Below are 15,439 nucleotides of genomic sequence, written 5' to 3'. Positions count from 1 at the left end.
TGCCTTGTAGATGGTGGACAGGCTTTGGGGAGTCAGAAGGTGAGTTACTCATCACAGGATTCCTAGCCTCTGACCTGCTCTTGTAGCCACAGTATTTATATGGCTAGTCCAGTCCAGTGTCTGTTCATGGTAACCCCCAGGATAGGATAGTGGGGGATTCAGCGATGGTAATACCGTTGAACGTCAAGGGGCAATGGTTAGATTCTCTCTTGTTGGAGATGGCCATTGCCTGGCACATGTGTGACGCAAATGTTACTTGCCAATTGACAGCCCAAGCCTGGATATTGTCCAGGTCTTGCTGCATTTAGGAGTTGCAAATGGTGCTGAACATTGTGCAATCATCAGCGAACATCCCCACTACTGACCTCATGACGGAAGGGAGGTCATTGATGAAGCAGCTGAAGATGGTTGGAGGACACTAGCCTGAGGAACTCCTGCAGTGATGTCCTGGAGCTGCGATGACTCATCTCAGTCCTAAATGATCGCCCCCTTATTCTGAGACTCTGCCCCCATGTTCCAGATTCCCCAGCCAGGGGAAACAACCTTTGAGTCTACCTTATCAAGCCCCTTCAGTACCTCGTGTGTTACAATGAAATCACCTCTTATTCATCTAAACTGCAGAGAGTATTGGCCCAATTTACTCAGCCTCTCATCACCTCACCCTATCATCTCAGAGAACAATCTACTGAAGGCTACAAATCTATGAAATAATAAGAGCCCTGAAGAAGGATGACATAAACCAAGAGGATATTGCTGCAACACTTCAGTACACAAGGCATTCGGTTATCTGCAAGTCACCCTTTAACCCTCATATCCATGTACACAATCTCATAGCCTGCTACCATTGCCCTCTGCAGAGCCACCACTGCATGCCCATCCTTTGCTGTGCTTTGGCCTATACAGCATCATCAAGCAGACACTCAAGTCACAATGAAATGAGATCAGTTTATTCTCCTACAGGAGCTTCTTGGCCCTTGGGTACAGTTTGTGCCCTTGCTATTTAATTACTCTTGCTAATTGGCATACTACCTGTAGCAGGAAGAGAGAGTCTGATGGCAGATCTCAATTCAAGCTGCTTGGGATTGATGTGGCCTTATGCTTGTGCTGGGGAAGGAGATAAGCCTGCTGCCTCGTTCTCGCTCTGCCCGCTTTCTGGCCTGCGTTATCTGAACAGCTGGGGTTTGGTGGGGGGAGGGAGCAGCTGCTGGTGTTTCTACAGCAATTTACCCAGGGTATGCCCTGCTGGGCAATCACAGCATCTGCAACAATCTGCATGGAGCAGGATTCTGGGCAGTGAAGCCTTGAGTCATGATGAACATGTAACGTGAAGCAGTGGCCTAGGTTTGCAATCGAGCCTTGGCACCTAATGTAGGCTGAGGCAGCCATTACAATTACTAAAGCCACCAGTCTCCACTTTGTTAGCAACCCCGTGCACACCAGCGTTGCTGTCTCCCTGGTGAACTATTTCCCTCATCAAGCTGTCACTTGTAGAGGTGTAGCCAGCACATCTATGGTAAATCCTGGCTTAAGTTGAATGAGATCAGTGATTGGTGGGTGTGAAGTTTGAAGGGAATCTGTGGAGTAAGGGATTGGATGGAGTGCTACCTGACCGATTGAGAAGGGTTGGAGGATACAGTAACAGCAGAGCTGAGGCCCTAGGTTTTGAAAATATTTAAAGGACAAGGGAAACATTATGCTCTTCGCATTTGGTGTCTTGAGATGATCGGTTGTGCAGGAGCCTGGTGTTATTCCTGCTCTCTGTTAAAATGATCCAGAAAGTAGTAGGTCTAGACTGTAAAGGTAGGGGGAGTTGCAAGAGCAGTGATAAGTCTGGAGGTGACTGGGTCAAAGTTTGACACTCGATGGGCAGCCCCTGACTCTGGGTTCCAGTAGATCAGTAAGGGACAGCTGTGTGAAAGGAGGTGAGACCAAAAGAGGTGCTTGTCACCCTGTGCTGTTGGTGGGGGTGTGGGCGGTGGATGGTGATTGGAGTGTGAAAGGCACAGGAGAGATTGAGAGTTTCCATTTGCAGGACAGGCACTTGCTTTGGAAATTTAATCTTGCAAAGGTGAACAACACGGAAACATTTACACTCTGAAAGTTACAAAGGAGGTCAAGTTGGCTGATCGTAAAAGAGGAAGCATACATGGTTTCACACTGTGAGTTTGAATCAAATCAATTCAACTCTCAAAGGCTTTTGGGCACATTTAGTTGGAGCCTGGTTCAAAACATCTTGAACAGAATTGATTTTCTGTTGGAAACCGAGCAGCCTTGTTTCTGCAGCTGCCACTCTCCAGCTGCTCTCCCTCCGACACAACTCCCACTGGTGCTGCCATGGGTGACCCTCGGCATTTATCCCTGCATTTCCCTTCTTTGCACTGGCAGCCATCCCTTTGGGTGGAATGTTCTTAAGCCAACCCTGCACATTAAGTGAGACCTAAGGGGGGGAAGCTGGAGTGAGATGGACAGATAGCCAGACCATCTGCCCAATCCCTTCTCTAGTGAGGGTTGGGATGGTGGGAAGGGGATGGGGGCGGGGGTTAGTGAGGTGTAGTGGGGAAGGTAATCCAGGCCATAACACACCACTGCTTATACAAGTGTGTATGTGTGTAACATGTTTTGTCCAAATGTGTATTCCAAGGCAGAAGACTTAGCTTAATTTCAAAGAATTATGGTAGCAAATGTTGTTAGACTTTACAACAACAATGACTTGCATTTATGCAGCACCTTTACATGTAGAAAAATGTCTCAAGATGCTCCAAGGATTATAATCAGAAAATATACAGTCCTTTTCTGCTGGCGGAGAGGCCACTGTGCGTAAGAGAGCGAGAGAGAGGGAAACCTCTTCTCAGCACAGTCTTAGAACAGCTCCCAGTACCATGGATAGGTAGTGTACCCTCAGGATTTAATTCGGCCAGAATGGGATTGCACTAGCATTAAATAGAGGCATTTTTTAAATTAAAGACTGAGAAGGTGTGTGTAGACTGCTACAGGTAATTGGGTGGGTTTCTCATCTTAATTCACTTAAATAAGCAACATTATGCCAAGATTACCACTCAAGTCATCATTGTTTGAGCCCAGTGAGCTTTCAGGATTCCAGTTCACTCGTTGGTCTTGTGTGCAGTTAATTCCCTACAAACTGAATCTAGAAATATACTTTTTTTAAAAAAGGCAACTGAAAAAAGTCTCTTTTATGCACTTTTCTTTCCGCTGCTGAAGTAGATGTGTCTCCCACTGGAACACTCGTTCCCTCCCCATCCCAGCTTTCTTCAATCTCCCCTTCTTTCACCCCAGTTTGTCACTCTCCAACTTTGCTCCCCTAACCCCATGCAGTCAGGATCCACGGTGTCTAGCAGCATCACCCGTCCCACTGCCCATGTTTGCTCCCCTCCCTCCCTCCCTCCCTTTGCTCAGCGTCACGCTCCATCCCGTCTGCGCGTGTTTAGGGTTTCCCTTCTACCTGCTGCTATTGTTGCCTTTTTGGGGCTCCTGGGGTGCACAGGACAGTTGCCACCGACATGGGGAGCATGGCTTTACACCTTAATCAACCGATTATTTACCTATTGATACAATTCGCTGGCCCTCATTCAGTTCTGTGATGCCCCTCCCAGCTTCACCATGCATCCTGTGTATCATAATCTACCCTTGTGTCAGGTTTTAATTGCTCCAAAAAGGTGTCAAGTGCTGCTTTCACTAAACATGTTCCTTTTTGCCATTAAACTAACAGGGCCCTGCTTAGTGGAAGACTGATGAACTTGTTCCAGCTTCACTACGTTTGTAACCAACTACGGGCACATTTCTCATTGTGTCTGTTCAGTCAGGGTTAGCTCTGTCCTAGTAGCAAAGCGCTAAGGCAAACGGACCATCTGACTGATCACTCACCCTGTCTCTTAAAGCAGCATCTTGCCTGATGTTTCATTAGTGGCGATGATTCCCAACAGGGATACCAGCTCACCAAGATTGGCCTGTGAACAGCCTGGAGAACATCAATGGGCATTAAACAATACTTCTGCTTCTTAATTATAAAAATATCAGTGATGGGATAAAGGCTGTTCAATCAGATAATGAAATCCGCCCTTTTACCTCCTCTCTCCTCACCATCCAAGGCCCCAAACATTCCTCCTGGCTGAACTTCTTTCAATCTAGTTTACTATATTCACTGCTCGCAGTGTGGGCTCCTCTATATTAAATGCAGATTGGATGACTGCTTTGCGGAATACCTCCGTTCAGTTTGCAAGCACGATCCCAAGCTTCACGGGCGCCTGCCATTTTAATTCTCCACCTTGCTCTGACGCTGACATCTCTGTCCTCGACCTGCTGCACTGTTCCAGGGAGGCTCAACATAAGCTTGAGGAACAGGACCTCATCTTCCGATTAGGCACTTTACAGCCTTCTGGACTCAACATTGAGTTCAACAACTTCAGACCAGAAACTCTGTCCTCCAATTTATTTCCTTTTCTTTGCAATTTTCGGGTTATTTTTCCCTTTCAGACAGCAGCACACCTGCTCCAGGCTTATCTTTTATTTCGCTATTTCTTTTCTTGCCCCATCACCTTCCCTTTGGCCCTGGAAGACGAACTCTTCTGTCATTCAATCTCTCCTGACTTTCACCCTATCGCAGACCTTCCTTTTGTCCTTGTCCCACCCGCCCCTGGCTCAAAACCTGTTACATGTCCAACTTTCCCCAGTCCTGATGAAAGGTCACAGCCCTGAAACGTTCACTCTGTTTCTTTCTCTCTACACAGATGCTGCCTGAGCTGCTGAGCATTTTTTCCACCATTTTGTTTTTATTTCGGATGATGAGACTGTCTGCTTTTTGATTGGCCATAGGAAGGCAATGTGCCATGAGGTTGGACATGTCGGGCGCTCAATGGGACGATGGGGTGGGGCAGTTGGAGACAGGCGGTCATGTGTTGAATGTGGTCAACCGTAGTTAGTAGCTGTATCAGAACCCTATTTTCTCGTAACTCTGTCCGCCCAATATAGTGACACTCGAGCTGTTCGCATCAACCTACAGATTGTTGTGTCACTCTCGGGGGCCTTGCTCAGCTGGTATTCTTAGTGTGAAGCATTTGACTGTATTTTACGTGGCTTAGTTGGAAGATCCCACAGCACTCTTTAAAGAGCAGGGAGTTCAGTAGATAGCCTGGTCGGCATTCCCCCCACCCCGATCCAGTACCGTGCCATATAAACAGATTAAACACTCAACTGTTCATTGTGGGATCTAGTCACTCCCCTCAGCGGGCTAGGCCTTGGCTTTGTTCAGATCTCTCCCCCATCCATCCCACCTTCCCCCAGAATGCTCGCTGACTTCTCTATCTCCAAGCCCGTCCTGGTTAAGCTTGCAGATGTTCCAAAGCACTCTACTGCCTCGAGCTCCCCTGGATGGTCCCAGCCAAACAGCACCCCGGTATGTTTTCTCTGCTCAGCTTCTGCTTTCAATATCTGGTTCTTCAGACCTAGCCCCGCTGTGGCGCACTCCGACTCAGTTGCATCTCTACTTCCATCCATGCTCCTGTTTTTTTTTTCAAAGTCATTGCTCAGTTCCTCCAGTTTTCTGTCATCAATTTGATTTGACAGCTGTGTACTATGTATAAAACAAATTGGAATGTTTTTATTTATATTAACCAGTTTTTTTTTTAGAAAGGATTATGGAAATATTTCGAGCACTAAACTGTAATTGCCTCCTGCTGGTTATGTAGAGATCAGCACAAACCCACCAGGCTAGCCAATTCCTTAGGGTAAGAGGCTCCTTGAATTTGCTCCTGGAATGACAGGTATCATTCTGTTATTTTTCGGAGGGGCTAGGCCAGACCTCACCAGGTTTCTCATTCCAGTAGGTGAGTGCTCACGAGAAGAACCAAGCTGCCTGCCAACATCCCAAAACATACAGAACACAAAAAGCGAGCTGTAATTCCAGCCCCGAGAGCCGTGGAGGACAGCTGCAGGGTCAATTTCTTGAGGGGGAAAGCAGAGACAAAAGCACCACAAACAGAAATGGATGAGGAAGCTGATAGCAAGTGCTGATGAGAGTTTCAGGGAACTATAAAGAAGTGGTGTGTAGTATTAAACAGCTGGCACAGATCATCAAACAATTTTGCTGCAATTAAAATGACATTGTGCCCTGTTTAACTAACAGTTCAGTTGGAAGTGCCAATGCAAATCCCTCCCTGAGCTGCTGTCAGTTCTCCTCTGTTCATAGTCTCTTTAACAACATCTTCCAAACCCACGATCTCTACCATCTCGAAGGACAAGGGTAGCAGACGCATGGGAACACCACCACCTGCAAGCTCCCCTCCAAGTCACACACCACCCTGACTTGGAAATATATCGCAGTTCATTCATCGTTGGTGAGTAAAATTCTGGAAGTACTGTGCATGCACCTTCATCAGATGAACTGCAACAGTTCAATAGGGCATGAACAACAACTGCTGGCCTTGCCAGCGATGCCCATATCCCGTGAATGAATGTTTAAAAGCTGCTTCTGGCACATCCTGTAAATTCCTCATCTCAGCGCGATTATTAACATTGTCGATTCCAATTTTGTGTCCAAACAGAGAGTGAGTTTATATTGATTCATTCTTCAGTTTAAAGGGACAGCAGATCTGGGGCTCGCTGCAGGAAATGAGGCCCTGAGCAACGTTGGAGCTCCAGGGAGGGAGGGGCTGCAAAAAAAAATACAAAAGATAAATATTAACAGAACTGCATCAAATGGCAAAACAGTAAGCAACTCAGTTCCCAACAAAAAGGATCAGTGACCAGCAATTCTGCTGTTTGTGGTTTGGAATTGTTGCAATGGCAGCGCCTGGACCCCCGCCGGACCGGCAGCGAGTGGACCCCCACCGGGCCGACGGCGAGCGGACCCCCACCGGGCCGACGGCGAGCGGACCCCCACCGGGCCGGCGGCGAGCGGACCCCCACCGGGCCGGCGGCGAGCGGACCCCCACCGGGCCGGCGGCGAGCGGACCCCCACCGGGCCGGCGGCGAGCGGACCCCCACCGGGCCGGCGGCGAGCGGACCCCCACCGGGCCGGCGGCGAGCGGACCCCCACCGGGCCGGCGGCGAGCGGACCCCCACCGGGCCGGCGGCGAGCGGACCCCCACCGGGCCGGCGGCGAGCGGACCCCCACCGGGCCGGCGGCGAGCGGACCCCCACCAGGCCGGCAGCAGTTTGAAGCACTGTAGGATTATATTGATTAAATCCACCATCAGCTTTTGACAGTCTCCATTGTGTACCAGCTCATCTTGAAAGTGATTGGAACTGTAATAGATAGGTGTTGATTGTATCAGTGGAGGGGGTCTCTGGTGCTCAGTTGCTAAGCACTCTCGCCTCTGTACCACAAGGTTGTGGATTCAAGACCCACTCCAGGACTTGAACGCATAAAAATCAAGGCTGACGTTCCAGTGCAGTACGGAGAGAGTGCTGCACTGTTAGTGATGCCATTTTTCGGATGAGATGTTAAACAGAGGCCACATCTGTCTGCTTAGGTGAATGTAAAAGATCCTATGGCACTATTTTGAAGAAGAACAGGGGAGTTCTCCCTTGCGTTCGGGCCAATATCTATCCCTCGATCAACATCACACAAAAAAAATAGATTATCAGGTCATTATCACATTGTTAACTTTATTCATAAATGTCGGCGGAATACGGATGTTAGTCTGTGACACCAACACAACCAAAGCAGAAGCTATGTGTTGCCTGATATGTCAGCAGAATGGATAGCAAGCTGGCTATAAAACAGAATAGAGAGAGAGTAAGGGTTAAAGGTAGTTACTCAGCTTGGCAAATGGTGTAAAGTGGTGTCCCACAAAGATCGGTACTGGGACCACTGTTACATAAGTGAGCTGGACTCAGGAATCGGAAGTACAATTTCAAATTCACGGATGACACCAAAAAGGGGAGGTATAATTAATATGAGGACTGCGACAAAATCCTGGAAGAGATGAATAAAATTGCAGAATGGGTGTGTAATTTTTCAAGTGAACTTGAATATAGGTAGGTGTGAGGTAGGAGGTCTTGTGGTGCAGAGGCAGAGTCCCTCCTCTGGGCCAGAGCTCCCGTTTCAGGACTTGATGGCCACGGAAAGTGCGTTCATAACCTGGCCAAACAGGTTGATTATCAGCCTGTAAATCCTTCCAATATGCCTGACGGCAGGCAGTAAAAGCGGGAGTGTTTCCTGGTCAGCCAGAATGCTGAAGGGAAAAGTAACCCACTGCGGTACTTTGCCAAGCATAATCATGGACCAATCCAATGGAAGTCCGTAGTCACCAACAGCCTCTTAGAGCATGGTACCTGAAAGAGGAGGAGCTGCGAGGGAGTAACTTCACCGGAAGAATGAAATGGCCGTGTACCCCTTGGAAAATAATATGGAAAAGGGGTAGAGGAGCAGAGAGAGCTGGGAGTATAGATGCACAAATTACTAAAAGTAGTGACAAAGGTTAATAAAGCCATTTAAAAGAAAATCAAACAAAGCACTAGGGTGCCTTTCTAGAGGAAGAGAATTGAAAAGTATAGAAGTTACACTAAACTTGTATAGAAACTTGGTTAGATCACACATTGGTCCATGATTATGCTTGGTAAAGTCGTGCAGTGGGTTGCCGTTGCCTTTTGCAGTATGGCTGACCACTGCAAGCAGGCGCATAAACATCAGCACGAACCAGTTTAGACTGTTTCTGTGCTGTGAACGATTTGTAATATCCGGTAATTCACAGTCGCAAGTTAAAGGGCAGCAGTGAGGGGCAGAATCTCACGCTGTTCCACTTCCTTACCAGAGTCTCTGCCGCTCCATGTGGTATGATGTCTTGGTAAGTTGGAGGTTCCTCTCGGTCCTTACACTGAGTCTCATCAATCAGAATTGCGCCACGCAATATTGTGTCCATTTGATATGAAGGACCAAAGTGGCTTTGGTAAAAAGGAGTCCCCTGCAATGTCAGGCTGTGCACGGACTGAGGGCCACACTGCAATATGTATGATCCAGCTGGAAACACTGAGGCAATCTCTGAGGGGGGGCAGGGTTTTACTTGGCCCCCAAAAACTACTTCCTCATAGGTTGGAGGAGACATTGTCTGAGCTGTCCAATCCTCTGCCTTTCTTCCGCACCTGGAATGAGATTGGTCATCAGATAGCATGACACAGGCCAACCCCACCACCCCACCCCCCACCACGCTCAAAGCCGCTGTCATAGAATAGAATCGTAGAATGGTTACAGCCCAGATGGAGGCCATTCGACCTGTCATGCCCATGCTGGCTCTGCAATAGTGATTTAGCTAATCCCACTCCCCAGCCCTTTCCCATTAGCCTGCAATTTGTTTTCTCTGGATGCTTGTCCGATTCTCTTTTGAAAGCCGCGATTGAATCTGCTTCCACCACCCTCTCGGGCAGTGCGTTCCGGGTCCGAACCACTTGTTGAGTAAAACAGTTTTCCCCCCATGTCGCCTTTTGTTCATTTTCCAAGTAAAACAGTTTTTCCTCATGTTGCCTTTGGCTCATTTTCCAATCACCTTAAATCAGTGTCCACTCGTTCTCAACCCTTCCACTAATGCGAACAGCTCCTCTCTATCTACTCTGTCTAGAACCCCAATGATTTTGAACGTCTCTATCAAATCTCCTCTCAACCCTCTCCTCCAAGGAGAACAGCACAAGCTTCTCCAATCTATCAGCCCCTCTCAGCTGTCTGGCCTGCACTCTCTGTTGTCTCTATTGCATCAGCTCTGCCCCAATTATGCATAGACCCTAATCTAATGTCTGGTGCTTTCCGTCGCCCCGGTCGGCCTACCAGGACTTGCCTGGACTCACCTGCAGCGTTGTGCGATCACCTTGGGCGTGAAAAGGACACAGAGCATCAACAGGAAGAGGATCGCTGACAAGCACATGGCCAGGGCTGCAATCGGTGGCATAGAATGAGTCTCTGAATGGGCACGGGACTCCACACCTTAAATAAAAATGTGAAAGCTGGGTTGGTGGTGCTGCCTGTGCTTCTGCCTAAGCCAAAAACTGAAAGTTGGAAATTGCAGTTTGGTCACTGAAACTGCCAGACTGCTCCCTTCCCTCAGCAAAGGCCCTTGCCACTAGGGGGATTTCAAATACCCTAATATTAACTGAGATAGAATCCATATAAAAGGAAGCAGAATTTTTGAAACATAGTCAGGCGAATCTTCTCAACCAGTATGTAGCAAGAGAGAGAAGGAGGAGCTCCATACCACACCCCTCTGCTCCCCCACAGGGCCATCTATCACTTGTCCTTATGTTTTGCTTTCACAGAGCACTGACCCTTATTCTGCTATTAACACATTCTGCTATCTTACACTATTAGCACCTTCTTTGGTCTTTAACACCGCCATTAACACTCCCTTTGTCTTGTACCCATGACATCTTTGTCAAATCTCGCCTGAGATCCCACCAAATTGACCTTCTATTTTGCTCCATCTCCTCTTAAAACAGTATAAAACCCATTACAATTCTACCTCTTTTTAGCTCTGAAGAAGAGTCATACAGAGTCAAAACGTTAACTCTGTTTCTCTCTCCACAGATGCTGCCAGACCTGCTGAGTTTGTCCAGCATTTTCTGTTTTTATTTCAGATTTCCAGCATCCGCAGTATTATTTAAGAGAAAGGGTGGCTTTGGACTTACTTTTAGGGATTGAAGCTGGGCATTATAGAAAGGGCAAAGGTAAGCCAGAAGTGAAACTTCACAATTGGGAAAAGGCCACTTTTACCACACTGAATTGTAACTTGATGTAAGTGGACTGGAACCAGCTTCTTGAAGGTAAATCAGTGTGATGAGCAGTAGGAGGCATTCAAGGAGGAGATACTGTAGAGAGGGCCCAGAACAAATATTTTCTCACAAAGAGAAAGAGTGGGACTCCCAAATCCGGAGCCCCCGGCCCTAGAACATACAGGGTAGAATAAGGCAAAAAAAAAAGTGATGTTTATGTCAGATACTGCAGGAAGCCTACAGCAGTTTAAGAAACAAGTGTGGGAGTGAAATTAAAAAGAAAATTAGGAAAGAGGGCATGAAAAATATTGATAAATAAAAGCAAGGAAAACCTAAAGATGCTTTATAAACGTAGAAAGAGCAAGAGGATAACTAAGGAAAGAGTTTTTTTTTATTCATGGGATATGGGCATCACTAACCAGGCCAGCATTTATTGTCCATCCATAATTGCCCTAGCTCAGAGGGCATTTAAGAGTCAACCACATTGCTATGGGTCTGGAGTCACATGTAGGCCAGACCAGGTAAGGATGGCAGCTTTCCTTCCCTAAAGGGCATCAGTGAACCAGATGGGTTTTTACAACAATTTACAAACAATTTTTACAAGTTTCATGATTGGGTCATCATTAGACTTTTTTATTCCAGATTTTTATTGAATTCAAATTCAAGTTTTTATTGAATTCAAATTCAAACCTGGGTCCCCAGAGCATTACCCAAGGTCTCTGGATTACTAGTCCAACGACAATACCACTACGCCATCGCCTCCCCACAATGAGACCAGAAAGGTAATTTGTGTCTGTGGAGGCAGAAGATGTGGACATGGTTCTTAATGAATACTTTGTCTTCACAAAACTGGGGGACAATGCAGGTGGCTTGGTTAAGAAAGAGGAGTGTGAAATATTGGATGTGGTAAACAGAGAGAGGAAATATTGAAGTGCCCAGCATCTTTGAAAGTGGATAAATTGCTGAGCCTTGATGTATCCCAGGCTGCTAAGAGAAGCAAGGGAAGAAATAGCAGAGGCTCTGACCATCACTTTCCAATCCTCTCTGACTACAGGTGTGGCACTGAAGGATAACTCCTATTGTACCATTGTTCAAAAAGGGAGGCAGGAATAGCCCGAGTAATTATAGGCCAGCCAGCCTAGCCTCTGTGGTGGAAAAATGATTGGAAACAATTCTCAGGGACCGTATAAATTTTCTTTAGGAAGGCACAGATTAATCAAAGACAGTCAATGTGGACTTGATAAGGGAAGGTCATGTCTGACTAGCCTGTTAGAATTTTTTTGACGAGGTAACAATGAGGGAAGTGTGTTTGATGTAGTTTTCGTGGATTTAGCAAGGCTTTTGACAAGGTCCCACATAGCAGGCTATAATCAAGAAAAATAAATGCTCATGGGATCCAAGGTCAAATAACAAGTTGGATCCAAAATTGGCTCGATGGCAGGAAGCAAAGGGTAATAGTTGATATGTGTTTTATTAATAGCCCAGATATAGAATGAGTAGAAAATAACCATGCAAGTTTCTAAAACTGTATGAAACACTAGTTAGGCCACAGCTAGGGTACTGTGTACCGTTCTGAAAAGTGCATTACAGGAAGGGTGTGACTGCAGGAGAGGGTACAGAGGAAATTAACAAGGATATTGCCAGCTCCATAGAATTTTATATAAGATTAAGTTGGCTGGGATTGTGTTCTTTGGAACAGGAGGCTGAGGGGAGATTTAATTGAGGTTTATAAAGTTATGAGGGGCCAAGATAGAGTGATACTACACTACACTACACTACACATGATCTTAGCCAAAAGGCCTAGGTAGGGGCAATTTCTCATTAGCAGAGATGTCAATAACCAGGGAACAAAGATTTAAAGTAATTGGTAGAAAGATTACAGGGTAGTTGAGAATTATTTACTCTTAAAGAATGGTGGAGCTCTAGAACTCACTGCCTGAAAGGGTGGTAGAGACAGAAACCCTCATCACATTTAAGAAGTTGCTGGATGTGCACTTGAAGTGCCAAAACCTGCACTGAATTGGAAAGTAGGACAAGGCTGAGTTTGTCACTGGCACAGCAACAATGGGTGCAGTGTCCACCCTCTGTCTCATACATTTCAATGTTTCTGTGATTCACTGAGCCTGCGGCTTCCTATTGGATCAGAACTGACAGATCAACAGCCCTCACAGCGTTCTGATCCGAGGAGTCTCTAAGTAAAGCTCCACCATTGCAGGTGGCAGGACTTTGCGATTGGAGAGAAATCGGAGCTGAATCACTTCAGTTGCGGCTCCGTGGGCAGCGTTTGAACTTGGATGAGGCCATGGGGTAGGCGGGGCTGGGTGGGTGAGGCCATGGAGTCGGCGGGTTTGAAGGTGCACCTGTAAAACAGGCTTGGCGTGGCCTCTGTGTCAGTTCCTAAAGGGTACGTAAAATAACCAGAAATTGAGATTTTGTTTTGGTGGGGTCAGAAGGTTCTCGCCCATCCAAGGCCCCTTTGGATGGCAAGCTGTGAAGACATGGGACGACTGACGTGGCAACACGGGCAGAGTGGTGACATGGGAATAATGATACGTTACCAGATTGTTGTCCAAACACATGCTCCACCAATATCAGAAGCAACACCCCGCTCGACAGAGTCGATATGGAGCTCCTCATGTTTCTGGGCATCCTGTGATCACAGCCGTCTGTCAAACACCACATCCAGCACACTGAAAAATAATTCAGGTTTAATTAAAAACACAGCTTTTTTTATGATTGTTTGTGCAACTGATCATCGACCTGTCATTTGCACAGCTTAGAAATGAAGTACTCAGAGCAGGAAGGGAATGCAAAGGAAACCTCTGCAGAAGGAAAGGGATTGAGATAAATAGATATGTTTCTGGAGAGAAGGAATTCAGGGATAACTGGAGAAGGCGGGATTGAGGGATATGGGGAGAAGATGGGACTGAGGGATATGAGGAGAAGGCAAGATTGAGGGATATGAGGCCAAGGTGGGTTAGCTGGCATTCAGAAGTTTGGTGAGAAGCTCAGTAGTTAGGGGTTGAGGGATATCCTGAGAATGTGGGTAGGTGGAGTTGCGGGATATGGGAAGAAGGTGTGGACATGTTGGTTTGTGAGATATTGAGAGAACGTGGGTAGATGGGATTGAGGGCATTCGGGTGAAGGTGGGATTGAGATATTTGATAAAGTGATGAAGAAGTAGGTTGGTGATATTGAGGAATAAACTGGGTTGTATTGAGGGAGAGGAGGGTGAGTAAATGGGGAAGGTCAGTCCTAGAATGTGGAGACCTTTTGCCCTTTGACACCCCCCACTTGGCAGAACTCCTGGCGCAACTTCATTGTTATTCAACAACGCTGAGATTGGAAAGAGGAAAAGGATTAGGGCTGCAGGCTGACAAGGCCCAGCTACTCTGCTGCAGAGAGGGTCAAGTCCTGTGATCTGTGGGAAAATACTGCCCTCAAACTTCAGTGATGCTCTGTCTCTTGTGAGTTGAGATGCTCAATGGGCCCTGCTTTCCCCTTTGTGGTGGGCACTCTGTGGCACGGCTACAGCTGGTTCTAGGGATGCCCTCTTCCTATCCTTTACTTTCCCCTCTTCTGTTGCCCTCCCTTTCCCCCATTTCCATCCCTTAATTTCCCCCTCTTCCCCAGACCCCTGCTTCTTGCAGCCCACCTCCAAGCACAGACTGATTCCTGTGTCAATCTGTTAACACTGTGGAATGTGTGGGTGGAAGTCCAGCTGAAGAGATGGGTAATGAGAAGGTGGAGAGAGAGATTTCAAGAGTCCCTGAGAAACACACACTGACTGCCTCTAGTGAAACTCTCCCTGTACTCTGACATAGAACATACACTGACAAATAATACCAGACAAGGTAACAGAAAGAGGGATTTAATCCCCGCTTAGAGTTAAACACAGGGGAAGTTAGCTAGTTAGAATACTCAGTTATAGAGTTAAATACAGATTTATAGTTGAACACAACTAGTTAGCGGGTAACAGAGTTTGTTATAGAATTAAACAGAGTTATAGAGTTAAACACTGCGAGAGCTAAGCTAGTTAGAGAGTAACAGAGTTAAACACAGAGAGCTGGCTGGTTAGTAACAGAATTAGAGTTAAACATAGAGTTATAGAGCTAATCACGGGAACAGCTAAGATAAAAGCAAAATACTGCGGATGCTGGAAATCTAAAACAGAAACAGAAAATGCTGGAAAAACTCAGCAGTTCCAGCAGCATCTGTGGAGAGAGTAACAGAGTTAACGTTTCAAGTCCGTATGACCCTTCTTCAGAGCTAGAAACAGCTAGCTAGCTGGAGACTAACACAGAGCTAGTTACAGATATAGAGTGTAACACAGAGTTGTTAACAGTTATAGAGCGTAACAAAAAGAGTTATTACAGTTACCCACACATCAGTTCCAGATGTATTCACTGCCCGAACCTCACTTTCAGCAGCTGTCTGTCTGCCACTGATCTCCACTGAGCTGCGATCGGCCAGACAGTTCGGAAATACAAGGATCAGGGGCTTTTAAACTGATAGCAACATGGAAACTGCAGACGTCACGGAGTGAGGTGGAAAGAGGAAGAAGGATGTGGTTCTCAGGCTGAGTCTAATAATATCATAGAATCACCAGAATGGTTACAGCAGAGAAGGAGGCCATTCAGCCTGTCATGTTCGTGCTGGCTCTCCACAAGGGCAGTTTAGCTAGTCTGACTTCCTTTCCCTTAGCCCTGCGCTTTTTTTTCCCCTC

At 46.8% G+C, this 15,439-nt stretch overlaps 1 protein-coding gene across 2 annotated transcripts; it reads right to left on the bottom strand.

Annotated features, from left to right (window-relative positions):
• Positions 1 to 6,078: 6,078 nt before the first annotated feature.
• On the bottom strand, positions 6,079 to 15,203 carry LOC144671426 (uncharacterized). Of its 2 annotated transcripts, none has more exons than XM_078533328.1 (5): positions 15,098 to 15,203; positions 13,272 to 13,403; positions 9,796 to 9,931; positions 8,769 to 9,099; positions 6,079 to 6,665 (listed from the first exon to the last, which is right to left on the bottom strand). In XM_078533328.1, the coding sequence occupies exons 1-5, from the start codon at positions 15,099 to 15,101 to the stop codon at positions 6,567 to 6,569; spliced, it is 702 nt and encodes a 233-aa protein (XP_078389454.1). In that variant the 5' UTR covers positions 15,102 to 15,203; the 3' UTR covers positions 6,079 to 6,566. The 2 variants fall into 2 exon arrangements, with proteins under 2 accessions (XP_078389454.1, XP_078389455.1); XM_078533329.1 differs by having other exon boundaries at positions 15,094 to 15,197.
• Positions 15,204 to 15,439: the final 236 nt, after the last annotated feature.

This window comes from Cetorhinus maximus, chromosome 32, assembly GCF_964194155.1.
Source record: "Cetorhinus maximus chromosome 32, sCetMax3.hap1.1, whole genome shotgun sequence".
Taxonomy (NCBI): domain Eukaryota; kingdom Metazoa; phylum Chordata; class Chondrichthyes; order Lamniformes; family Cetorhinidae; genus Cetorhinus; species Cetorhinus maximus.
Note: the sequence above shows the minus strand (reverse complement) of the source record. Positions and strands in the feature narration are given on the sequence as shown.